Source organism: Sciurus vulgaris (assembly GCF_902686455.1).
Source record: "Sciurus vulgaris genome assembly, chromosome: 14".
NCBI lineage: Eukaryota > Metazoa > Chordata > Mammalia > Rodentia > Sciuridae > Sciurus > Sciurus vulgaris.
In genome coordinates this window covers 51,670,434-51,697,340 of record NC_136475.1, presented here as the reverse complement: position 1 = coordinate 51,697,340, position 26,907 = coordinate 51,670,434, and the positions used below count along the sequence as shown (strand labels likewise).

Below are 26,907 nucleotides of genomic sequence, written 5' to 3'. Positions count from 1 at the left end.
TCCAGGTAAAAATATTATAATTGCGTTTGTTATTTAGTTGAAGCATATTTAACAATACTATACTATACTGGACTGGAGCTGGAGCTCAGTGGCAGAGCACTTGTCTAGCATGTGTGAGGCACTGGGTTTGATCCTCAGCACCACCTAAAAATAAATAAAATAAAGGCATTGTATTCATCTACAACAAAAAAAATACTTTAAAAACAACTATACTATACCTTGGATTTAATGCTAGGGATTTCAGAGTCATAAAACATGGATAAGACTAAAAATAAACTAAAATAATTCTTCTGTAATATCCCCATTCTTGTCTTTTAAGGTATTTAAGGATACATATAATAAAAAACCTCCATGTAGTCATTTAAACAAACTAAATATAGTAGGATTCCAAAATTCTCTAAAAATAATTGTTGTCAATTAAGTATTCTAAAAATTATACTGTTATGCTTTTCATTTTGTTTAATATTTTAAATACTAAACAAAGATTTATTCAAAATATATAATCATAATTAATAAAGTTGTTTAAAGCTCTTTTTAAAAGCATACCTTTTTAAAAAATATATCTTTGGAAAGGCTTTTTTCTAAAATAAAAAATGAGTTATTAAATGGTACACATGTAATGTGCAGTGTGAACAAGTACCTTTCTAATCATACACAGCTATTTCCAAGGTAACACAATCTCAGACCAATTCACTCTTTGTATGATGGAAATGAAAAATGGTTTAGTGGCAAACAGCCTAGCAATATAATTCAAATATTCCAGGCAGAAGTTAAATGCAATATGGCAGTAAAAGAGAGCCTTGAGCAATTTCACATTTATAAATGACCTATTTATGACAAGTTGCATTAATTTCAATTAAATAATAAACAGGTAATATAGTATTATCTTCCACTGTATACATCAATTTTTAAATTAGGAGAAAAGATGAAGGAAAAGTTAGCAATTTTGCAACACTAATACACTGAGATTTAGTCCTTGCATGATTGAGGATTATGTCTTATTCATTGATTTAAATATATGAGAAACAGAAATCTGATAGTTTTAATGGCTTTATGCTCTTCTATCCAGACTGCAAAGCTGTTGTGTGTCCTCTTGGACCATCTGTTCTGTGTTGGTGCTTAACTGATAGTGGTAAAGCACCATCAGTGATTTTGCTATATATGTTCATGCTTTTGATAATGTCACTATAATTTAAAAGTAGTTACACAGAATTTTTGCTATTTTTGAAATTTTTTTGTATAACTACAAAACCATGGAATTTTTGAAATAATTAAGTGATTTTCATATCTAACTTAAAATATACATAAACCAGAATGTTTGTTTTATGAAAATAATTAACCTGGTAAATATTATCACTATTTGGTCTATTAAAATATTCAGTATTAATACTGAGTATTAATCAAGTGAAATAAGTGGCTTTTTAAAAAAAAGTATTCTTTTTTTTAAAGCAATCCCTTTTTTTAGAGATATTCCTTAAACTTAATTTCCCTCTTTTCTCACAATCTGTCCCACAAATTTAATCACTATATGTGGAAGCTAACTATACAACTTAATACTAATACTAATAGAATCTTTTAAAAAATCTGCAGAATATTTTCACAGGTATTAGCTATTTTGGTCTTCACAATAATGAACATTTTGGGGTGGTATGTATGTAACAACCACCTACAGATTACAGTCAACTCCACTCATATATGTATTCTCATAATTTAAAACACACTGGGCTGGGGTTGTGTGGGACACTGGGTTTGATTCTCAGCACTGCATAAAACAAAGTAAATAAATAAATGTCCATTGACAACTAAAAAATATTTTACAAAATTAAAAAATTTAAAAAAGAAAACATACCGAGTTACCCCTTCTAAAGCTGAAGAAAAATATGGCATTTTTAATAAGCCCATTACTGAGCTAATAGCCCAGCAAGACATTCACTAGTTTAACAAAAGAAGTAAAGCTTTAATTTAAAAATTGCAAATGCGCACAAAACTTATTAAAATCTGGTACTACATATATGTAACTTTAGTTTTATCTAAACTGGAAAAGATAGCTGAAGACCTACCCTTTATTCCTTACAGAATGAATAAATATGAGTCCTTCAAATATTAATCTATCAGTATTCTAACTTTTTGGTTTCAGAATCCCTTCCTACTGTTAAAAATTAAGGACCCCCAAATCTAAGGAACTTTTGCTTATTATATTTACTGTTAATTTTTTTAATTATTAATTCATCTCAAAATAAAAATATTGTATTTATTAACATAAAGAGCATATTTATGAAAGATATCTTTTACAAAATAGAAAAAAAATTAATGGAAGTAACTTTTTTAATATCTTTCTAAATCTCTTTAATAGTTTAGCTGGGTGTGGTGGTACATGCCTGTAATCCCAGCAATTCGGGAGGCTGAAGCAGGACTATTATAAATTCAAAGTGAGCCTTGGCAACTTAGCAAGGCCCTAAGCAACTCAGTGAGACCCTGTTTTAAAATAAAAAATAAAAAAGGAGCTGGGGTTGTGGCTCAGTGGTAGAGCACTTGCCTGACACGTGTGAGGCACTGGGTTCGATCCTCAGCACCACATAAAAATAAATAAATAAAATAAAGATATTGTGTCCATCTACAACTAAAGAAAAAATTTTAAAATAAATAAATAAAATAAAAAAGGGCTGGGGTTCTGGCTCAGTATTTTTCTCCCATACTATAAAAATTGAGTACGAGGTACCTGGTTGTAAGGTGAACCATGAAACTGTATTGTTCAACTTTCCTTATTCTGACATTAAAAACCAATGGTCTAGGGCTGGGGTTGGGGCTCAGTGGCAGAGCGCTTGCCTAGCATGTGTGAGGCACTGGGTTCAATCCTCAGCACCACATAAAAATAAATAAGTAAAATAAAGGTATTGTGTTCATCTACAACTAAAATTTTTTTTAAAACAAACAAAAAAAAAAAACAGTGGTCTATCTGGCATGTTGAATAGATGAATGTGGATTTCTTAATATCATACAATGGTTATTTTGAAAATATTGATTCTCTGAGTTTATAATAAAGATTTTGAAAATGTTAGCACATTTTATTCAGTATTTTAAAAATCACTACTATCACCTCTGATCTCATCAAAAAAGACTTTACATATGAGAAACTGACAAGCTTATGTTTCCATTATTCAGATTTTATTACTGAGAATATGATCAGCTGTTTACAGGCTCACTTTAATTATTTCTGATAAAATGTCTGCTCAACACTTAAGTCTGAATTTTGTCAGTGTTATTTCAAATAAAAATAGGTCTCCACAAAACATGGATTTGTTCAGCTTGAAATTCAAAAAAAACATATTTCCTTGAGCTAATCACATTTCATTATGCAATAGAAGTGTTTTATGTACTCTTTCCATTTTATTCCACAGAATCTTAAAAAAAAAATGTATGTAGTCAAGGATAAAGACAATAAAGCCATCTTTACTGTTTCCTTAAGGACATTTTTTAAATGAAACTGGATTTTTAAATTTTTACTTTTTTTCACTACAAACACACAGTATGCAGATATACAATAACTACCACTACCAATCTGGTATAACTCCTTGATCATGCCAAGATGCCAGCAGTTTTACCCAAGTTTAATTCTGTACCATCAGTGCTTTTGCAACGCAGGCAAAAAAGGCAAATGACATTAATATTTTTATGAAAATAATTCTGAGCTGATAGATAAACTTCAGAGTCTCTGGGGTTGAGAAAGTCTATAGCTCTCACTTTGAGAATCACTGTTTTAGGCAAATCAAGTCCTATCCTTGGTGTGGAGACCTAAGGACTTAGTATTATGTTAAATGGTGCCTTCATAAAGTGATAAAACATTTAATTATATGGTGGTTAACCACAAGAACAGTGACTGAAATGAAAAAAGACTTTATAGGACAAATGAGCATCACTGATCTGTGACAGTATTTTTTATTTCTTCTTTTTAGTTATACACGACAGTAGAAGGCATTTTGACATATCATACATACATGGAGTATAACTTCCCATTCTTAAGGTTGTGGAGTTATAATGGTCGTGTATTCATATATGAACACGTGAAAATTATGTCCAATTCATTCTGCTTTCTTTCCCATTCCCATCCCATTCCTTCCCCCAATTCCCTCCTGTCCAATCTGGTGATCCTCCACTTCCCCACCCCCTGCCCCCAGTGTGAGTCAACATCCACACATCAGAAAGAACATTTGGCCTTTGGTTTTGGGGAATTGACTCATGTCACTTAGCATGATAATCTTCAGTTCCATCCGTTTACCAGCAAATTCCATAATTTCATTCTTCTTTATGGTGGAGTAATATTCTATTGTGTATATGTATTTCATTTGCTTTATCCATTCATCTATTGAAGAGCATCTAGGTTGGTTCCATAGCTTGGTTACTGTGAATTCGGCTGCTATGAACATTGATGGGGCCACACTGCGACACAATCTTTATCTGTTGCCCTTAAACCTTAAGACAGGGGCTGGGCTGAAGCTCAGAGGTAGAGTGCTTGCCTAGCATGTGTGAGGCACTGAGTTTGATTCTCAGCACCACACATAAATAAAAAAATAAAAGTCCACTGATAATTTAAAAAAATATTTTTAAAAAAACAACCTTAAGATACAGTCAGAGGTCTGTTTTCATTTGTTTTAATCAGTATTCTAGGGCAGTGTCTGCTCCAGATGCAGTCAGCCCTAGAGACTTAAGAAATGTCCAAGTAGGCTGATGCAAAGTTAGGCATTTCCTCTATCAGTAACACACTTCTTAATCACTATGCTTTTACTTCCACACTACTAACTCAATAGCATAAAGATACTTAACCTGAATTCCCCCTCTTGGTAATTTCAAAAGTTCATCTCTAAAATTAAGAAAATCCTTAAAAACTATTTTCCAAAGTATAATTAACAAACTAAAATAAATAAATATATATATATATATATATATATATATATACACAGAAACTATCCTCAACAAGTTTTTAAATTGGATAAGAAATTTTTTTTATCATCAATTTCTCTAACATTAAAAAAGTCCCCACAAGGACAACTCTAAGAATATGGATTCCCATTAAGAGTATAACAAGATTTAAACAATACTGGCTTGTCATTTTCAGTGTTCCAGAAAAGTGCTCCAAAAGAATCGATGCTAACTGCATTATAAAACCACCAATTAAAGGCAAGTGAATACGTACCTATTATAAAAGTACTGCTAAAGACAGTCAAAACTAAAAGAATATAATAAAAAGTAAACTAGAGAAAAAAGAGCTATACCTAACAAGTGTAACACTGAAAACAAATGTGATCTATGAAAAATCAAGTTAGAGGGAATACAGCTCAGGGGCAGAGCGCTTTCTGGGTTCTATACCTAGCACTACCAAAAAAAAATCGAGTTACTCAAATTAGAGGAAAGGTACACATATAAAAAGGTAAGGAATTAATAAATAAGTTAAAGAAACTTGCAGCAAGATCTACGAATGGCCCAATAAAAGCAAGTTGTTTGGGGATATAAGTGTACATGTGTGTATTCATCTGTCTGACTGTCCCATCTCTCTCTATCCATCCATTTATGTATCTATTGGTACTGGCAATTGACCCCAGGGTTTTCTACCACTGTGATATACCTCCAGCCCTTATTAAGACAGGGTCTCACTAAGTTGCCCAACCTGGACTTAAACTACAGGTATGTGCTACCACGTCCACCTCAGGGACTTCCAACTTAATTAAATGGGTCACCAATTTTTAAAAGATGAGGGAATACATGACCTCAGATTCTAGAATATTTTAAAAGTAACCATGAACAGCAAAACTGATGTATAATGGAATGTTCAAAAAAATGTAAAAAATAAATACTGGACTTTAAAAAAAAGTTTTTAATCTGGTGCAGTGGTGCATACCTATAATCCCAGTGGCTCGGGAGACTGAGGCAGAAGGATCTCAAGTTCAAAGATAGCCTCAGCAAAAGCAAGGTGCTTAGCAACTCAGTGAGACCCTGTCTCTAAATAAAATACAAAATAGGGTTGGGGATGTGGCTCAGTGGTTGAGTGCCCCTGAGTTCAATCCTTGGTACCAAAATAAAAAAGTCTTTAACATTACTGAAATAAATTTCTCCATTGCAGAATTTTTAAAAATCTGTAAAATTATACAAATAAGTTCGGGAATTTCTTCCAGAATACAATGCAATACAAATAACACTTATAGAATGTGTAAAGGAGTTAATTATATGAATACTCTCAGATAACAAAAAAGTTTATTGAAGACAGCACAAATAAAGTTTATTGAACACAGCATTAGCACAGATGAAAGTCTGAATATTCACAATTAATAAAAATATGACACTAATAAGATCACTAATTCTGAGTAATTAAAATGCAAATTAGTTTCCAGAGAATTAAGTCTCCAAGATGAAATTGCCTATGAACGTAGCCATCCAAGCATTCCAAAGGCCCAAAAGAATTGTAATAACACACCCCTAAAATAATTACTAAATAAATTTGAAAATGAAATATACACTTTCTAATATAAAATTTAAATAGGAGCACATACTGTTATTGAAATGTTCTCACACAAAATTAGATGTCATTGTCAGAACATATTGCTGTTTCATACATTTAAATGTTTTTAGTTGCAAATAAAGAAAAATAAAGATATATATTTTTATGTAAAATTAAGTATCCAAATCTTTTTCCTATAAATATATATTTTAAAATATAGTCTGCTCAGTTTTAACCTTAGCATCATGTTTCATTCTTCCCTGTCTTTCATACACTGTATCTAAAATAGTATTGATTCTTTTGCAACAATTCTTGAATTTGCTCCTTCTCCAATCATAGCCCAACCTGATCTAGGCCTTACCACCATAAACTCAGATGTCATATATCACTACCCACCCATCCTCTTTACTTGCCCCCGTCTGTTCCCCACTGTGACAATTAATCTGGACCGTCAACTTGATAGGATTGAGATACCAAGGTAATGCCCAAATTAAGAGACTTCTAGGTGTGCAGGATGTTTTCAGAGATGACCAGCATGTGCAACAGCAAAATGAGGGAGGAGACCTGCTCTGAATGTGGGCAGTACTGTCCAAAAGGCTAGGGGCTAGGATGGATCAAAAATCAGAAAAAGGAGGAAACTGCAGAGGAATACACATTCAATTCTTCTCAAGAGAGTGCCTAGTGCTACTGCCATTATGCAAAGATATCAAACTCCAGCTTCTATACTCTTCCAATGTGGACTCCCACCAGCTATTTTCCAGGGGGTTTCCAGGCCTTCAATTTCAGACTAGGGCTGCATCATTGGTCCCTCTTGTTCTTAGGCTTCCAGCTTCTTGAACTGAGCAGCTACTGGTTCCTCCAGGTCTCAGCCAGCAGATGGCCTTTGTGGGACTAACCCATCCTCAGATCATGTAAACCAATCCAATACATCTCCGTTTATAATTATGTGTGTGTATATACATACATATATACGTGTGTGTGTGTGTGTGTGTGTGTGTGTGTGTGTGTGTGTGTGTGTTTCTGTGGTTCTGTTCCTTCAGGGAATCCTGACTACTATGCTCATCCTTGCTTCAAACATCCCTATAGTTCAAGTTGCAATGATTCACTGATGTACTCTCAGTATTCACAATAATGTACACCGTATAAGTTCAATAAAAATTAGAAGAGCATATCAATTGAATTCCATATCAATCTCATGTTTTAATCACCTAAGAAGGAATTTTCAATGGTTCCTCATGGCCTGCTATATGCTGCCTAAATTATACAAGTTAATCTTCAAATTTCCCATAATCTGGTATACTCTGCCTATGTGACTTTATACTCTACTATTCCCCCAACTTGGATCCTCTAATAAGCTAATCTCCTCACTATCTCTAAAATCATACATAAACTATGTTATTTTTCCTCTAGCTGCTTCCCTAGCCTAAACTATCTTCCTCTCCTCATCTACAGTTACCCAAACACAATCATTCCTCAAGCTTTTAATCAAATATAAATTCCTTCATATACAGTTACCCAAACACAATCATTCTTCAAGCTTTTAATCAAATATAAATTCCTCCATATACAGGTTTCCAAGACCATTCATGGTTTCCAAAGGTCAAACCTAACTTTTATAAATATCACAGTTCCCTATTTTACTCCCATTAACTAATTAACACACAAAAACAAACAAATGCACTTTCTCCCCACCCCCCTCAAACAAAAGAAACCTTTAAATCTATATAAAATAAAGAAAAAGAGAAGAAGAAATCCCAAACTATTAGATTTGTTTTCAAATGCATGCTTTGGATTCACTTGTCTTCCGATTCATTTGTCTTAGGATATACATTCAATATTTAACACAAACACTCAAGGTTTTTAAAAAAATAAAAGGAGATACCACAAGATTTTGAATTATTACAAATATATTCTATTTACAACAGCAGAAATGTAATCTAATTCATTTGTAAAGATTTTAAACAAAGAGAAAAATTAAATTAACTCTCAAATATGGGTAAACCCAACACCCCATTTTCCCTGAACATTTCCAGTTAACAGAAATTTTACTGAAGTTCACCTTTAAAAAAAAAAAAACCTTTATATATTTATTTGTAATAATAAATATAATAAATAATTTTTAGTTGTAGATGGACACAATGCCTTTATTTAATTTGTTTTTAATTTTTTTAAGTTGTCAATGGACCTTTATTTTTTATTTATATGTGGTGCTGAGAATCAAACCCAGTGCCTTACCCATGCTAGGCAAGTACTCTACCACCAAGCTACAACCCCAGCCCCATTTATTTATTTTTATCTGGTGCTGAGGATCCAACCCAGTGTCGCACCTGTAGTAGCCAGGTGCATTACCACTGAGTCACAACCCCAACCCTTAGTTCACCCTTTTTAACTAGTATTGGTAAAGATGTATCAGGGCACTGTCTCCATTAGTTTTTCTCTATAACTTCTTATCCTTCACTAGTTTGTAATTATTAAGGTTTTCATCAAAGACTAGGACTCAATACTTTAAACTATCTTCCTTGCTCCTTCAACATCCAGGGGAAAAAAAGAGTTATGCCATCAATGATAATGTGAAGTTCAATTTCTTGTCCAACCTTCATTAGGAAACTAACATTAAGAATATGTCATTTAATTTTTTTTCTGAAAAACTACTCAGATATTTCACAAGGTTTTATCTTTTGTTTTAATACAAAGATTATGTTTATATAAAGTTATAAACAGATGGTCGCAGCGGAAATACCTATAATCTCAATAGTTCAAGAGGCTGAGGCAGGATCGCAAGTTCAAAATCAACCTCAGCAATTTACTGAGGCCCTAAACAACTAAGCAAGAACCTGTCTCAAAAAAATATATATATAAAAAGGGGCTGGGGAGGGTCTGGGGTTATGGCTCAGTGGTACGGCACTTGACTAGCACGTGTAAGGCACTGGGTTCAATCCTCGGCACATAAAAATAAGTAAAATAAAGGTATTGTGTTCATCTGCAACTAAAAAAAAAAAAATTTTTAAAAAAAGGACTGAGAATGTGGCTCAGTGGTTAAGCATCCCTGGTTTCAATCCCTGGTACCAAATAATAATAATAATAATAATAATAACTTTAAAATAAATTAAAAATAAAGTTATAAACAGTCATCAGTTTTCTTCCTTCCCCACCATTATTCTTTTGTTAAAATTAACTATTAACTGCCTAGTTTTCTATTTTAATTTCTGAATTAATCTTCATTTCTACCACTAGCAGTAATCAAGAGATCACTGCTTCAAGTATAATGAAGGAAGTTGCTTCTCAACTTCCTAAGTCCATTTTATCCACGATCAGGCATTGGTCATCTTGGCCCTAATCATTATTCAAAATCTCAAATTCTATTAAGTCCCCTCTGAACTCATCCTCCTATTCTTTTCACCCTCTCACTTCTTTTCTTCTAAACGTACTCTTCCTGCAAGCTTATTGCAACCTCTAGTCTATCAGCTCTTCCTGAAGATATCTGCTTTTTTCCCCTCACTTTAGTCACTTGAGACTTCAATTATTGCCTTAAGAATCTTTAGTATATTTTTTCTCTCATCCCATATTTACTTATCACTTTCTCATCTCTCCTATTCTGAATAAATTCTACAGATTTTTTTTTTTTTTTTTTTTTTTTTGTCAGTTTCTGAATAGCTAAGCATTACTGGTTTACCCAACCATGCTGACTGGCTCCTCTACAAATGTGTGGTTTCCAAATTTCAAATAAGCCATCAACCCTGCATGACTATACTTGTATTCATCTTTAACTCCCTTTGTGATTTCCTCTTAAAACAGTCTTGCAAAATTTTTCCACTTTCCTCAAACTTCCTGATTCCACCATTTTATTCATCTTTATGCCTCTTTCTTACTATTGTCTTTGCCTAAAATGTCTTTCCTTCTACTCCCCCAGTATTTAGAACTCCTATTCATCCTAATTATTCTTAGTTAACTTTCATATCCAGTTCAAATGCTACTTTCTCCAAAAGGTTTTTCCTCCATGTAAATCTCATTTCCCTCTCTGTACCAACATGGTATTAAAATCACAATTCCATCATGTAGCACACACTAATGTTTACATGCTCATCCCCTTACTAGTGGACAAAGCATCATGTCCTAGCACCTAGCAGTTTTTTATATAGTAAGTACTCAGAAGACTGAATGAAATGATCTTTGATGAATCACTCCTTCATTCTTATCACTGAGTATTATATTCATATGTGTAAAAAAGATCTCTGCTGAATCCTACTGTGGCCCTCCCTGAGCCACACACTTCCGCTGGGAAAGGAGTCCATGTAAACAGAAGTATGTACCTATATATCACCAACTCCTCTTTTCCAAATAACACTCTAGGTACCTATAACTCTGGAATATCTTTCCCAAATATCTCTAACCCAATCTCAGGGTCTGCACTGGCTTCTTCCCCATATCTGTCTTGAGGATGGACAACACTGCAGATGTGAACACCCTTGGGCCAAAGGGAAGTTGTGTGGAGCAGGGAGTGTAATAGCTTGGATTCTGGAAATGCCTGCAGAGTGTTGATATGCCTATGCATGAGACATTTTTATGGTGACAGAAAGAGCCAGTGATGACGGGAAGAGGCTGGGCTACCACATTCTGCTGTAAACTGTGAGTCTGTGAATTCTAAATTTGAACCCTTCCTTTTAAGTCATTATGAAGGTATACTTATTAAGATAAAAGACCATAACATACCTAAAAACTTATAAGTTTGGTTGATAACATTTAAATATTTAGGCTATTATAAACAAACATTTTACCTGGGTTCAACAAATATTAGAGGAAGCTTTATTTCACTCAAACTTGATGAGTTTCATCAACCTAGTTTTTTGCGGGGGTTTGTTTATGGGGTTTTTTTTTAGTGGTTTGGAAGCCAAACCCAGGGCTTCATTCATAGTAGGCTAGACCAGTGTTCAACCACTGAGCTACACCCCAAGCCCTGACCACCACCTTTTTTGAGTCTTGTCTTGTTAAGTTGCCCAGGTTATGCCTGAACTTGCAAATTCACAATTCTCATGCCTCAAATTGCTGGAACTACAGGCATGTGTCCCAAGGCCTGGCTCATCAACCTAGTTCTGTTATTTACTGACCTAGCAAAGTAGTACTAAGAAAGTATAAGAATAAAATCAGGAATAAAGAGAATAGTTCAAGTTATATTCCCACTTCAATAACTGGTCAAACTCTCAAGTCCATGCTCTTTGCTTTTATACCACACTAACTCTAAAAACAGCTAGTTCACTAATGATTAAATTGAGTTATAGACAGATGTCTCAATAGTAGTAAAATCTCAAATAGTATATCTAAATATTAAAACTTTATGCCTAGACTTATATCAAACTATTTCATGGATCCTGGGTTCCTTTGAAAACAATATAGTTATGAATTAGTCTTACTTTCTATCTATCCTATGAGAACTAGTTTCTCATAATATAAGTTACAGAGGGAATTTTCAGTTAAAAAATGTATACATACTCCTCTATGTAGCAACTAAACTCATTTGTTCTTCTCCAGGTTCTGATACTTTCTATAGTTTAACCAGATATGAATTATAATGAGAATCACGCAATCACTATGGATAGATCTTGAAGACATCAGTCCAAAGTGAGGCAATGGTCAAAAATCTCAACATTTTGGACACTTAAACATCATCAGAAAAATTACTGGAAACTGAAATAAAAATCATTATATATTTTAATACCATACAAAACCATGGACCATGACCTGTCACTCGTACCTCCCATTAACGGAGATATAACAGGAGGAAAAATGTTCAATAAAGGTAATTGAAACAACTAAGGATACAGGGAAAGAATGAAAAAAAGGGGAATATGGAAGAAAACTAAAAAGTAAAGCTAAATTCTACAATACTAAAACAAGAGTGTACTCTCAAAATTTTGAAAATTCATAAAACTATAACATCTTTATTTCTCAATATTTACTGAAAACCTGCAACATGCTAGGTCCTATGCTAAGTGCTGGTAATATGTACAAGTTACATATCATTAGACAAAAATGCTAACAATCAGGCTGGGGTTGTAGCTCAATGGCAGAGCACTTGCCTAGCACGTGTGAGGCACTGGGTTTGATCCTCAGTATCATATTAAAAAATAAAAATAAAAACAAAATTAAAAAATGAAGGCATGCAACTACAAAAACATTTTTTTTAAATGCTAACAATCTAGAGTGGCAGCTACTTTGATAAATACTACAGAATCATAGAAGGAAAGTAATTAGCTTTGCCAAGGAACTTTACAGAGTGTTAAAGGATAAGTAGGCATCTGCTTAGCAAAGAAAGGAGGGAAGGCAATCTAGCAGGAAAAAATTACATTAATAATAATAAAAAAAAAACAAAAAAGATATCAAGAGCTAGCATATATTAAACACTTATCATATGCTAAGCACTGGGCACAAATTATCCTATTTGATTCTCAAAATAACTCTCTGATTCTTTTTACCCCCAGTTTAAAAATGAAGAAGCTAAAAAGTTACATAACTTGCTAAAGATCAAACAGCTAGAGGTGACACCAAGGCAGATCACATAAAACTAAACTGTGAGACAAGTAAATATGTAGGTCTTGATGTAGAAAAAGCAAATTAATGGCAGTAACCAGCACTGGGGATACAGTGGTTAACAAATGGGAAAAATACTCTCCTGGCCTTAGCTGAGATTATGCCTCTGAAGGAAACATTATCTCCCATCTTATTAATGCAGGAAGTGAACTTTGGAGATATTAAAGCAAATTGTTCAAGTTCACACACTAATAAGTAGCACAACTAGAACTGAACCCGAGTATGTCCAAATTCATTCCACTTTACTATGTAGGTCTCTTTATTTATTTGACAGAAGTTTATCAAGAACCTACTGTATGTCAAGCACTTGCTAGGAACACAAATGGAAGATACAATCCCTAGCTTCAAGAAGCTCACAGGCTAATGAGCAGAGTGAGGCAAACCAAAAACTGAAATATAGTGAGATAAATGCTATCATCAAAGCCCACGAAGGTTCTTTAGAGACACAAGGTATATATAGGCTAGCAGGAGCCAGAGAATGGCAAAGGAAGAGTGGAAGTAGAAGACAGTTAAAGAAAGCAACAGTGAGGAAATATGAAAGTGTTCTAAGGGAGGAAAGAGTATACAGAAGGGCACAGAGACATAGAAGAATACAGTATCTGAGAATTACAAGTTTGCTGGATATTAGGTCATTCAATTAAGACTGGTACTAAATTAAAGAAGCTGGCAGCCAAATCACAAAGAAGTCTAGATGTTTAAACGGTATTTTTATTCTGAGAACAATGAAAGATATCAAATAATTTTAAAGAGTGACAAGATAAAATGTTTTAAAAAACTTCTTGTGATTACAAGTAGAAAGACAAGGTTTTTGTTTGTTTGTTTGTTTTTGTAGTTGTAGATGGACAGCATGCCTCCATTTTATCTGTTCTATTTTTATGTGGTGCCGAGGATCGAACTCTGTCCTTCGGATGGGCTAGGTAAGAGCTCCGCCACTGAGCTACATCCCCAGCCCCAGACAACAAGTTTTTAAAGAAGTAATAAGTGAAACAAAAACTTTGAAGTGCACTTGAGAAAAGTTAAGAGTAACAGTACCAAAACTCAAAGTCGATGTCATACATGGTAAAACAGTCTACATATTTTATGTCATTCGACCATTATTAGAGTCATAACGTTAGCCCAAACTACTTTTGAACTCTCAAGATTTGATAGAAAAAAAGAACATTTCTCAGTCAACTGCCCCTATTAAATAAGTGTTTCTTTAGGTATATTTTATGACATGGATTCTCAGGAAAATACCTAAACAGAAGTTGCATGACCCATTGTCAGGGCTTTCATTAAAAAGGGATCCTTAAGATGGGAATGCAGTTTAGGGCTAGTACACTTACTCTAACATATGTGAGGCTCTAGGTTTGATCCCTAGCACCACAAACATCAACAAGTACATAGAAATGTATAATAAAATAAAAAGGGAATTTCAAAATAGATGACTTTTAAAGTCCCCTCAAATTCTAGATTCTAAAAGAAAAAAAAAAGGCAAGTATATCCCAACAACCAACTGTTCTAAATATAGATCTCTACAGCTATCTAATGGAGTTAAATCACAGAAAGGAATTCTGAATATTGTTCTGACACTGTTAACAATTTTCTCAGTATTTAAAACTCTTACATATTCATATTTTCAACAGCTTGGATAATATGAGTAGCACAGGTTTCAAATTTTAGGATTATGAAATTAACTACAATGTCATAAATTCCTTAAAAACTTATAGTAAGAAATATTCAACAATGGTTACAAAACTGCGTGACTTCTCAAACAGAAAAAATATATATATTATTTCTGCTTGATTGTCACTAAGTCTGACGTCTGGTAACTAATACCAAGAAAAAAAGACTTCATTTGGTTAAAGTAGGAAAATGCCCTGAAGCATACAGAAGAGCTGGCCTATCATTCCTCATTTCTAAATAGCTTCTCCTTTCCCATTAAAGATGACTGCTGTCATGTCACAAGCTCTTAGAGACTCTTTGACTCAAGGAGTTACTCAATGAAATCCAAGATTCACCTCTGAACACAGTGAATCCCAAGTCAGTGAACAGTCTTCAAAACTGTAAGGCAGGGTCAGAAAATAACGTTGTTAAGATCCTCATTTTCAGAGTCTGGGTTCAAAATAGTAATACCAGGGTCACTAAATTTATCAATATTCCTGTCCTTAATAAACACTTGGGAAAAATTCTATAGTAGGCTCCTATAATGAAAGTCTATGTCACATCTGAAAGCAGTAATACAAGACCAGCAGGGCAAAAATGTAATTAAAAGTATATAAACAGATTTCTACTTCTGGCTAAGATGGGATAACAGGGACCAAATTTACCCAGCTGCCTGAAACAACTAGAAAAAGTAAGGCCAAATACACAAAACATTTTTTGAAGACACTGGACATCAGGCAACAAAGGACAGTGATCTCTGACAGATGAGAAACAGCCTGAGTCCAACAACTACTCTAGTTTACTGTCTTAAAAAAGTTTCCAGGCCAAGGAATAGGAAAGAGGGAACCTAGGCAGTTGCCAAGTGGTCTCCCTGAATTGAGGAGACAGAACTGAATCTGGAGACAAGGCAACTGGAATATACATGGTAGAGTACCTAAGAGCTGTATAGAAAGAGGCTATCACTCAAGTTTTCAGCGGAGTACTTATCAGTACATAAATATGAAGAACCTAGCTAAGGACAATGAAAGAATCACCAATTCTTTCATTAGCGGGAATAACACTAAACAGCTCCTGGTCCCATTAATCAAAGTACTTAGGATTTTTGTCTTAATAGTGAGTACAACAAAGTGGACTTATAAGCAAGTCTCGGAAAGATCAAATTGTGTCCAAGTAATTTAACTGCATCCCAGAACAAAGTTCAAGATTTTTTAATACAGTGGAGTACAAAAATATCCAATACTCAACAAGGTAGAATTTCAAATATCTTCAAATATTCAAATATTTTCAAATTAAAAAAAGGCATGTAAAATAAGAAAAAAACAGTCCAGCACAGTGGTGCACAACTGTAATCCCAGCGGCCTAGGAGACTGAGGCAGGAGAATCTCAGGTTCAAGGCCAGTCTCAGCAAAAGTGAGGCACTAAATAACTTAGTGAGACCCTGTCTCTAAATGAAAGACAGTATAGGGTGGGGATATAACTCAGTGGTTGAGTGCCCTGAGTTCAATGACCAGTATCCCCACAAAAAAAGAAAAGAAAATACAATACATAATGAGAAAAAACATCAATCAAAACCAACTCAAGGAAATGAGACATATGTAATTAATAGACATGGACATGAAGCCAGTTAGATCCTCCATATGTCCAAAAGCTAAAGAAAACATGGAAAATACAAACATGGAAGATATAAAACACTAAATTTCTTTGATGAAACAATGTCTAAAATGAAAATAAACTGATGGGATTAAGAGCAGATGAAAGGGCTGGGGGTGTAGCTCAGTGGTAGAGCACTTGTCTAGCACGAGTGAGGTACTGTGTTCAATCCTCAGCACCACATAAAAATAAATTAATTAATGGTATTGTGTCCATCCACGACTAAAAAAAAAAAAAAGCAGATTAAACATTACAGAAGAAAAGACTAATGTACTTGGAGACATCACAATAGACTATACAAAATGAAACAAAGAAATAGACAAAAAAATTTGAACATCAGTAATCTTTATGTCAAGCAATCTAACACACGTAATCAGATTTCCAAAAGGAGAAATTATGTATATAATAAATATACATATTTGAAGAAATAATGGCTGAAAAGTTTCCAAACCCACAGATCCAAGAAGTTCAACAAACTTCAAGCACAGGGAAATGAAAATAGATATATAAACAGTTTTTTTTTTTTTTTGGTACCAGGGACTGAACTCAGGGGAACTCAACCACTGAGCCACATTCCCAGCCCTATTTGTATTTTATTTAGAGACAGTTTCATTTACAAATGGTTCTTGATCACAAATTCTATAACCAAATGCAATCTAGAAATTACTTAGACCAAAGCTAATCTTTAGGTTAATTTACTGGGCTCAGAGATTCAACTGAAACTTTTTAAATAGAGTATATTAAATCACATACCCATCAGAAATCTTAATGAAAAAGAAAATCCTAATGATTTTAAAATTTAAAAATATAGCCTTTAAAATAATGTATCGTAGGGGCTCAGTCAGTAGAGTGCTTGCCTTGTAAGCACAAGGCCCTGGGTTCAATCCCCACCCCCCCCCCCCCCCCCCCCAAAAAAAAAAAAAAAGTATTGTTTTGTTGCCTTATCACCGATATGTCATTAAAAGTTTTGTATTGATCTTATTTTAGCAAATAAATTTTTAGAAAAGCAAAAGCATACTTCTCTTTTATTAATTTTCTTTTCCTTTAATTTATATAGGTCATTTAGAACAGAATTAGGACACCAAAAAAACTTTTAAGGAACCTAAGAGATGGAACTGAAAACAAAGCAGATTTGAGGTTTAGAAAGCAACCAGTTCTCTCCAAAAAAGCACTGGCAACAACTATTTGGAACACCATTATTTCAAAACATACACACACACACCTACACACATATATACACGCATACACATATACATGTACATATATTTGTTTATTTAAATATAAAAGTGCACTCTAAGTGGAAATGAGCTAATTACTAGAACTCAAAACAATCTAAATAGTCTTTGGAAAAAGAATCATTCAAATAAATAAAAACCATTAAAGTGGAAAAGTAATGTATTTTTCCTATTTTTGTGAACACACATTTTTTAGTACACAAATTCAAAATTTTCTGTCTACAAATAATCAAGTGAAGAGTCAGAGGGGGAGAGTTCTAAATATCTATCATAATGGCTATCCATCCTGTCCTGTGTTACCTAAAATAGTCAGTTTGATTATTCTACCATTTTGCTCAGGAAATAGTGGAATATTTCATAGAAAAAGTTATTCCATGTGGTAGCAGCTACAAATATATATGCAAATGCTGGACATAATTTATGTCCACTCTTTTTTCCTTTCTAAGGGGAAAAATATTTACACTTATTTAGATTAAGAATGTATTTTTTAGGGTGCCTATAAAATACATTTTTTGATAAGCAGAATAATATAATACTTCCCTGTAGGATCAACACATACATGAAATACAGCACACAAATCTCTGAACAAATAGAGAAGTTAACTCCATAACAATTATTTATGGATTTGACTTCTAACTTTCTTCAATAGAAAAATCTAAACAGAAAAAATAATTTCCAATAAATTCAGAATTGATATTTTATATGTGAAGTTATCACAGAATAATAGACTTATTCTCTAGTTACAAGTATTTATTTACAATGCACTCATTTTCTACAATATAAAAGATGGAAATTCAAATGAAAAGTTGCAAACTACTCTTATAATCAGACTCTATCCAAGAGAAATAAGGTTAAATACACATACTTCTAGGTACAACTATAATAATCAATTTGATAACCTACATTAAAGTTTTTAGTATACTTGTATGTTATAATACTAATAATGATAAAAATAAAGCTTTTATTTTACTGATTCAGCTGATAGGCTTTCAATATCTAATTCCCATCTCAAAAACACATTGCTCCTTAATGCAAATTCAATATTATAAACATAAAAACAAAGATTTGCCTACTCAATCATCATCTAGTCAACTTCAATTACTTGCATTTCAACTTCAATTACTTGCATTTCAAAACCTTAAAAATACCTTTAAATAATTTGCCATAAATTAAGCAATTTCAAAATTCACACAGTAAGTCATCTAATCAGACTTACTATAGGCATTTAAATTGCTTGCTACAGCAACAGTTCTCTCCTCACCAATGAGACCTGGTGTATAAAATTTATCTTCTGAAATCTATTATTACTTCACCTGTCCTGAAATTTGAGCCATTTATTCTTGGACACAATGGTTAATAAGAAAACATTCTTGCATCAAATGCATATAACTCCATAGTAAGGTCTTTTTCTTTCCTCTTGGGAAACTAAAGTTACCCATGTATCTATGTTACCCCCACATCCCACAGATCCTCTCTTGTTTTACCAATTATCAAAGATGACACAGTGTGGTTTGGATTCCAGCACTGAAGACAAATCAACAACAATAAAGGGGTGGCAGAAAGAAAAATAAAAGTTTCACAATTTTAACAGGTAAAATTACTGGGTTGTGATAAATGGGCTGGGTGCATAAGATTATCACTTCTTTCAAGATCCAATTCTTAAACCACCTGAATTTTCTGGCCAAAGAACCAAATTAGGGGCTTAAAACATAAAATCTCCAAGTTCACGGTAGGTAATTTTTCAAGGAAAACAGGGTACCTAAAAAAAGAAGGAAACACTTACATTTGGAGCATGACCTGGTTCAAGAATACTCCATCCACCAAAGCCACATATTCATCCAGGTTGGTCCCATTTCCCGCAGCCAGAGGTCCAAACGTTTTAACCTACAACACAAGGATCATCACGACGTGAACGCCCACCTCCATCTCTGCAGCCACAAATAACACAGCAAAATATACAATGAAGGACATCCTACTTACCCAAGTGACCAAGGGGCTGGTCATGAACTGCTCCAGAAGGGGAGTAAAAATTTCGTTCTCCATTTTACAGATTATGTATTTGAAAGGAAGAAAGAAAAAAAAAAGGGGGAACTACCACAAAAATACGCCTAGAGAATTGGCCACTAAACGTTGAGTAAGTAAGAAGAAATCAATGAAAGTCCATTTCGGCAAGCGAGGAAAATCCCATCGAGGAGGGGGGGAAAACTCTCCCTCCTCAAAAACCCCCGAGGGAAACCAGCCGAAATCCCGGGAAGCGCCTTCAACAGCCCCCACGAGCCGTAGCCTGCGCTGGAAATGTCTGTACCGGGCGAGGAGGGGCAGAGAAAAGGCATCTGGAGGAGGAGGAAGGGAAAGGGGGCTGGAGCAGCGAGACAAAAAGCCCGTCAAGGTTGCCCAGCTCCTGGAGGAAGCGGACCGGCGAAACTGCCCCCGATGAATTAATCCCAACGTGGGCTAAATGAAATTCGCCTCAGGGGTCCGAGAGGCGGCCAGGCTCGACCGCCGCGTTCCGCGCTACACGTTCCACCCACCAGTGGGCATGGAGCCGCTTCGACCCGCAGAGCCGCCCCTGCCCGCAGCCCCTCACCACCGACAGGCAGGGCTCGCCCCTTCCCCCCGAGCAGACACCATCCCTCCAAAGCTCTCACGCCTCGTCTCCAGCCCCCTTCCCCTGCCGGGGGCTGGGGGCTTGAATGTGTGTCCCTAAGTCCCCAGCTGCCTGAGCCCCGCCAGCCTTTTCAGTGCGCCTCTAGGAAGCCCTGGCACAAGATCACCGCCGCACTCCTGCCTCCTCCTCCGCCCTCTCTAGAGGAGCGGGAGTAACGGCCTCGGAACCGCAGTGCCGCATCACACCCACTCCTCGCCTCCCAACCAGCGCGGCCAGCCCGCCGTCAAAGGGAGCGCGCAGCTCCTTCCGCGTCGATATCCTTCCGCCGACTCCCCGCCCCTCCTGCACCGCTGCCTCTGGATTGTGGGAGAAGAAAACCGCTGCATGAGCGCGCCCTCGAGCGCGCGCCCCCGGGCCGGCCCCGCCGCCGCCCAGATTCTGGCGACGGGCGGGAGCGCGGGCGCGCGTTCGCCGCAGCTGCTGCGGTGGCCGGCACCGCGCTCGCGCGCAGGACGGCTGCCAGGGCATGGGGGGCGGGGATGGGCAAGGGAGAGGAAGGGGGTCTGTCTGCTCGCTCGCTCATGCCTAATTATGGTTTATTTCCTCCTCGAGTGCCTTCTTTGATGTGTGAAGGAAAGAGAACGCAGTCCTTCTCTTTTAAACATGAGGGATGCAGACAGCCTTTTTCGGACAGTTTGATCTGTTAAGCATGCTTTTTCCCAGCAAGATGGAATAGAAAAACAGGCAAAGACATTTGAGCCACAACTTGGTTCTTGTTTCTTTTCTTTTTTCTTCTCCTTTTCCTTCTTAAAAAAAAAAAAAAAAAATCTAGGCCGAGAAAGCGTGAATGTTCTTCAAAGTTGCCAGTGAAATATAATAGGATTTTAAATAACCAAAAGCTGTATTCCCTGACACAAGCAAATGTGATTCAGACATTGTGTGTGTGTGTGTGTGCGTGTGTGTGTGTGTTTTTAATATCCAAACAAAATCAAGAGCTACAAAGAGGAAACATTTGAAAGTCATCCAAATTGGTTGACAAATAAATAAATTACATATTTGTCATAAATCTCTATTCTATGTATGACTGGAACCATCAAAATACCTTTAAGTTTGCTAGCAAAATCAAATGTTCCTCCTAATTTTTCCTGAGATAAAATGGGCATATGAAACACATTTTTTAAGAAAATATAGTATTATAGTTTTACAATGTGTGCCGTGTTCACATTTACATGTATGCTATTTTAAAATAGCAGTAAAAATGTTTTTGCCATAACACTGAATTAAGAAACAGCACAATTTCTTGAGTTTCTTAATTAGGTATTTGAGAGCCTGACTCTGGAGTCAGCCTAATTATAACACTTACCAGCTGTGCAAGCCTAGGCAAGTTACTGAACCTCTCTGTGCTTCACTTTCTTCATATGTGAAACAGAGAAACCAATGAGGTTCCATGAAATGAGAGCTTTAATATAGCAAGTGTTTGTGGTGATGTTTTCATCATTATTCCCCCCAAATTAGGAATCGTTTGGGAGAACTTGACATATAACCTCCCCACTTCATTTCAGTTATAACAGAAAAGACCTTGTCTTGAAAAATAGAGAAATAAATGCCTTTCTAAAAGTCTTTAGGATGCATTCATGTGGCATTGGTGGTGTCGACTACAGCTTTGCATCGCCCTGGCCAATACACAAGCCTTGAGTCATCCTGGTTGCTATCAGTCTTTCCCCTGTACTCTTGATGACTCTTTCTTAATCACAGTTCTGTATTTGGTGAATAAAATGCAGACAGAGGGAAAGGAGGCACTAAGAAGAAAGCACTGCTTTCAGGAGCAACACAATGCTTGACAGGTCCATTTTCCTTTGTGATCTCTTAGAAACTTGACAAGACAAGATGGAAGTATTCCTGCCTATCCCAGGATAGACCAACTTACTTCATTCACAAATGGAAACCCCAGAAAGTATTAACACCAAGTACAGCAGGTTAAGGATGTTTCAGAGAGTGGTGGCTGAACAGTTAGCCCAGGAGTAGAACATTGATGTAGCATAGTTTATTCAATTTAGATTTAGTACCCATCCCATCCTTCTCAGAAATCTGGATTCCCCTCTAGATCCAGATGGCCCCAGATGCTTCCTGGTCTATCTTTAGGTTTTACACACACACACACACACACACACACACACACACACACACTCAACAAAGAAACATGAGGAGTTAATTGTAAAAACAGGAAATTTTAGGCCAGACTGAGGTCTGTAGGAACTTATTTGAAAATCTACCAATTCACAATTCTCTAGTTTAACAGCAGCCTTAGAAATGTTTTATAATATCTCAAGAGTACAATCAGGAAACTTCCCTGTCTGGCAAAAGAGAGATTGTACATTATATACAATTTAATGGTTCTTGAATTGCAATGTCCTGTAAGATTAAATCCTATCCTTTCACATAGGAAAACGTTTCTCAAGATTTATTCAAAGTGCTTTTGTTTTGTACTTTGTAGTGATTTTCCATCCATCTTTTCTCAGAATGTTAAATGCAACAGGAAAGGACTTTGGAAAAACCATATCCATCTGGTTAGTTTCTAAGTTATTTGCTCAGCTCTCTTCTAAAGCAAAACTAAATGATTGGAATGAACTATGGTTCATTTAGAAATCACTAGACAAAGATTCTCTCAGTATATAACACTACCTATATACCAGAGGCACCCATATCTACCTCTACCTATGTTTATCTTGATCTATACTATAGGAAGTGATAGGTTCACCCTGAACAAGGCTGCTTGGGGAAAATATTTTAAAGTACAGAGATTTGCAGGACTAATCACATTCATAAGCTAGTATAATATAGCAGTACAATGCTAATAGTCCAAGTCAAAACAACTGAAATATTCATTGACTGATGAATGAATGAATGAATGAATGAATAAAATGTAATATATCCATATGATGGAATATTACTTGGCAATGGGAAAGAATGAAGGGCAAGAGATGCTACAACATAACGAACCCTAAACGTATTATGGTAAGTGAAAGTCAGACACAAAGGACAACATTTTATGATTCCACTTATGCAAAATGTCATAAAGAAATTCACTCTGTCACAGACTTTTCACAAGAGCCCTTTTGATGCAATGAGTAAGATTTTAGATTCCCTTGACAACATAAAAGGAATATGTATTGATTATCCAATATAGTTTTAAGAGAAATATATTGGGGGTGGGGAGATCAAAATTATGAGGGATTGTCTAAGCATCAGTTTCCTCAACTGTAAAATGGGCATAGTGGTTTCACTTCCTATTGGATACCTGCTTGGACCAGGGGACTTATTGTTTTGCTCTGCATTTCAACTGGACAGAAAAAAGAAACCTCTGGAAGAGGAGGTCTTCCTTTCAGGCCAGTTACCAATTGCTCTTCTCAAATATCCTAATTTATTCCCAACAGAGTGAACCATCTCAAATTCACCATAATACTCCATGCACCTGTGTCTCTGCACCTGCTACCATCCTTGTCCAGAATGCTCTCTTGCTTGCTGGTCAGGCCAACTCCTACTCATCCTTCAGGATGTTTTCTCTCTGTAAAGCATTTGCTGCCTGCTTTTCTCTTCCTGCACAGTATCTAATCTCCACTTGCCTTCTGTAACTTTCTGCGAATGGGCATGTATTTGCCCACATGCTTTTCTCCTTAGTGATTTTGTTTTACTCGATTTCGTACCCCTGGGTCTAGTGTAGTGCTTCGCAATAGTGGACACCGTTATGGACACACCTATCTAGTCAATAGAATAAAGTCTTCCTTCAACCATGAAGACCAGTTTAAATTCCTAACAATAGGCAAGAGCTCACAGCAGAGCAACTTCTGAAAACTATTCTAGTTAACTAATGACCTTGAGAAGATATTAACTAGAGATTATTGAAAAACTGACGAATATTCCTGGGACATTGAGGTTATAAAATAAATAGTCTTCAAGACAGCTTTTTTCTCAAGGTTACATAATTTTTTTCCAGATAAAAGTTTAGAGGAATACATAAACGTCCGATAATCTTTTACTTCTTAGTTATCATATAATGACATTTATCCTTCTCAATACACCCAAACTGTTTTTTTATTTTAAATTTTTACTTATTTATTATTTATCATTTATTTTTATTTATTTTTGAGATGTGAAAGTTCCTCTGTGTTGCCCAGGCTGCCCTCCAACTCCTGACTCAAGAGATCATCCTCTCAGCCTTTCCAGAACCTGGTACCTCAGATGCTCACTATCTGAGCCTACAGATGCTCTTTTTCCTTTTGGGGGATCATTTTGATGGAAATCTGAAAATGTGCTATAATTGACAAAACTTTGTTGAACAGCATATTCTGAATATAAATTATATAAATTGACTTTTTTGAGAAATTACATTATCACAACTCATCTAAATAACTCCGTTGTGCTTTTAATATAGTGATACACTCAGAGGCTCTTAGGAAGTGCCAAGGTAGCCGGGTACAATGGTGCACTCCCGTAATCCCAGCTATTGGGGAGACTGAGGCAGGAGGATCACAAATTTAAGACCAGCTTCAGGAACTTAGTAAGACAAATGTCTCAAAAAAATAAATAAATAAAATGAGAAGGGGCTGGGGATGAAGTTCAGTGGTAAAGCACTCCTGATTTCAATCCCCAGTACCAGTTAAAAAAGAAGAAGAAGAAGAAGAAAGGGAAAAACTACAAGGGTATACTTGCAGGCTCTAGAAAACTAAGTTTTGAATTTTATTTTACTTGGAATAGTTCTTCAAAACTATGCAATAGGCAGTGACTCATTCCTCCATATGATACTGTTGATGGAACAATACTAAGCAAGTAGAAACCTCATAAATAAAGGAAAAAATTAAGACATTTACAGAAAATGGCAAAAATAGACATTTAGAAAGTGAGAAAATAAGTTTCTTATTCTAATCATAAGCCTATTCCTAACCTCTACTATTCACCCATTTATATCCTAAAGACAGACATTGCAATAGCAATAACTAGTTGAAACAGAACCTGGCCTATGTCTGTGTAGATGATGGATTAGAAGTAAAACAGGGCTGGGGTTGTGGCTCAGTGGTAGAGCACTTGCCTAGTATGTGTGAGGCACTGGGTTCGATTCTCAGAATCACATATAAATAAATGAATAAAATAAAGGTCTATCAACATCTAAAAAAATTTTTTTTTAAAAAGTAAAACACATAAATATGCCCTATGGTAGGCCTTAGTCCCATGATAAAGATCACTGACAAGGACTGAAGTCGTGACTCAGTGATAGAGTGCTTGCCCAGCACACGTGAGGAGCTGGTTTGATCCTCAGCACCACACAAAAATAAGTAAATAAAATAAACATATGGTGTCCACCTACAAGTAAAAAAAATTTTTTTGTTTTTTTTTTTTTTTTTAAAAAGATCACTGACAAGTTACATAGCCTGACGAAAAGCTTAAGACCTTCCAATTAAAGAAACACAAACTGATATTCTTGGGTATAACAATACCATCTTTAGGGCATGCCTTGATCTTGTAACTTAGCATTCTCGTTAAGATAAATCAGTAAGAAGGGATCCATGGAAATCATTGATACCTTTCTGCTATTAAAAATAAGTATGGATTGAAACAAGGAAATACTTTAAATCATAGAAAAATGTAGAGTGCTAGCATATTTTTAAAAATATGAATTATAAATGAGAAAATGCAAGTGAGGATATCTGAAGACATTTTATTTCCTTCTGTTGAATGGCAGTAAGAAAGCATATAAAAATGTATATACAGATAAGTAACCATATATTTGGTGTTGAAAAGTTAAAATTCATATGAAACTTTAAAATTTTTCCAAATTAAATGTTCTTTTTTAAAATATTTTCTTAGTTGTCAATGGACCTTCCTTTTATTTATTTATTTCTATGTGATGCTGAGAATCAAACCCAGTGCCTCACACATGCCAGGCAAGTGCTCTACCACCTGAGCCACAATCCCAGCCCCCCAAATTAAATATTCTTATTTTCTATTTCAATTAATATGTACCAATTACTTAAAAATTAAAACACTAGCTTGAGAAGAGTTTTTGACTCAATTTCATTCCACTGCTTTTGTAAACTAAAGCTGTGTCTTTGGTTTCTAAAACTAAAATAACAATATAATATATTCAGTTACATTGAGCTAGTCATGTTTTATATTTTTAAAAATGTTTTATTTTGTTATAAAATTAATGTTTCATTATCACAACTGGAAAAATCAGTAATATTTAAAGAAAAAACTAAAAGAAAGAACAATGTATAATTCTGCTTGGAGATTAATATGCTAGTGTAATTTTTTCATAGTTAATGAAATAGTTTAATCAATGAATTAAACTATTCTCATAAAACCATTAAAAATACAGAATGATCAAAGTTTGAATATGCTTTTTAGTTGGAATTCATCAGTAAACACACTCAAATGCATTTCTTTTTTTATTGATTTTTGTAGTTGTAGATGGATGGAATGCCTTTATTTTATTTATTTATTTATATGTGGTGCTGAGGATCAAACCCAGTGCCTCACACATGCTAGCCAAGTGCTCTGCCACTGAACTACAGCCCCAGGTCCCAAAGGCATTTTTGCAAATGATTATCATATTTTCGGTGTAGAACTGCCAGCTGAACAAATTTTAAAACTTTCGAACCCAATTCTCATAATCATAAATGAAATTTGACTAATACATC

At 35.2% G+C, this 26,907-nt stretch overlaps 1 protein-coding gene across 10 annotated transcripts in view; it reads right to left on the bottom strand.

The window, feature by feature from the left end:
- Window positions 1-20,500, bottom strand: part of CCDC88A (coiled-coil domain containing 88A) — a 122,505-nt gene extending 102,005 nt beyond the window's left edge. For 6 of the 10 annotated variants that reach the window (XM_079110175.1, XM_079110179.1, XM_079110180.1 and 3 more), the window contains exons 1-2: window positions 19,585-20,500; window positions 19,388-19,488 (exon numbers count right to left, since the gene is read on the bottom strand). In XM_079110175.1, the coding sequence (XP_078966301.1) occupies window positions 19,388-19,488; window positions 19,585-19,647 (164 nt within the window). In that variant the 5' untranslated portion in view covers window positions 19,648-20,500. The remainder of the gene's footprint in view (window positions 1-19,387; window positions 19,489-19,584) is intronic. The other 4 variants (XM_079110183.1, XM_079110184.1, XM_079110177.1 and 1 more) reach the window with 2 other exon arrangements.
- Between the last annotated feature and the right edge of the window lie 6,407 nt (window positions 20,501-26,907).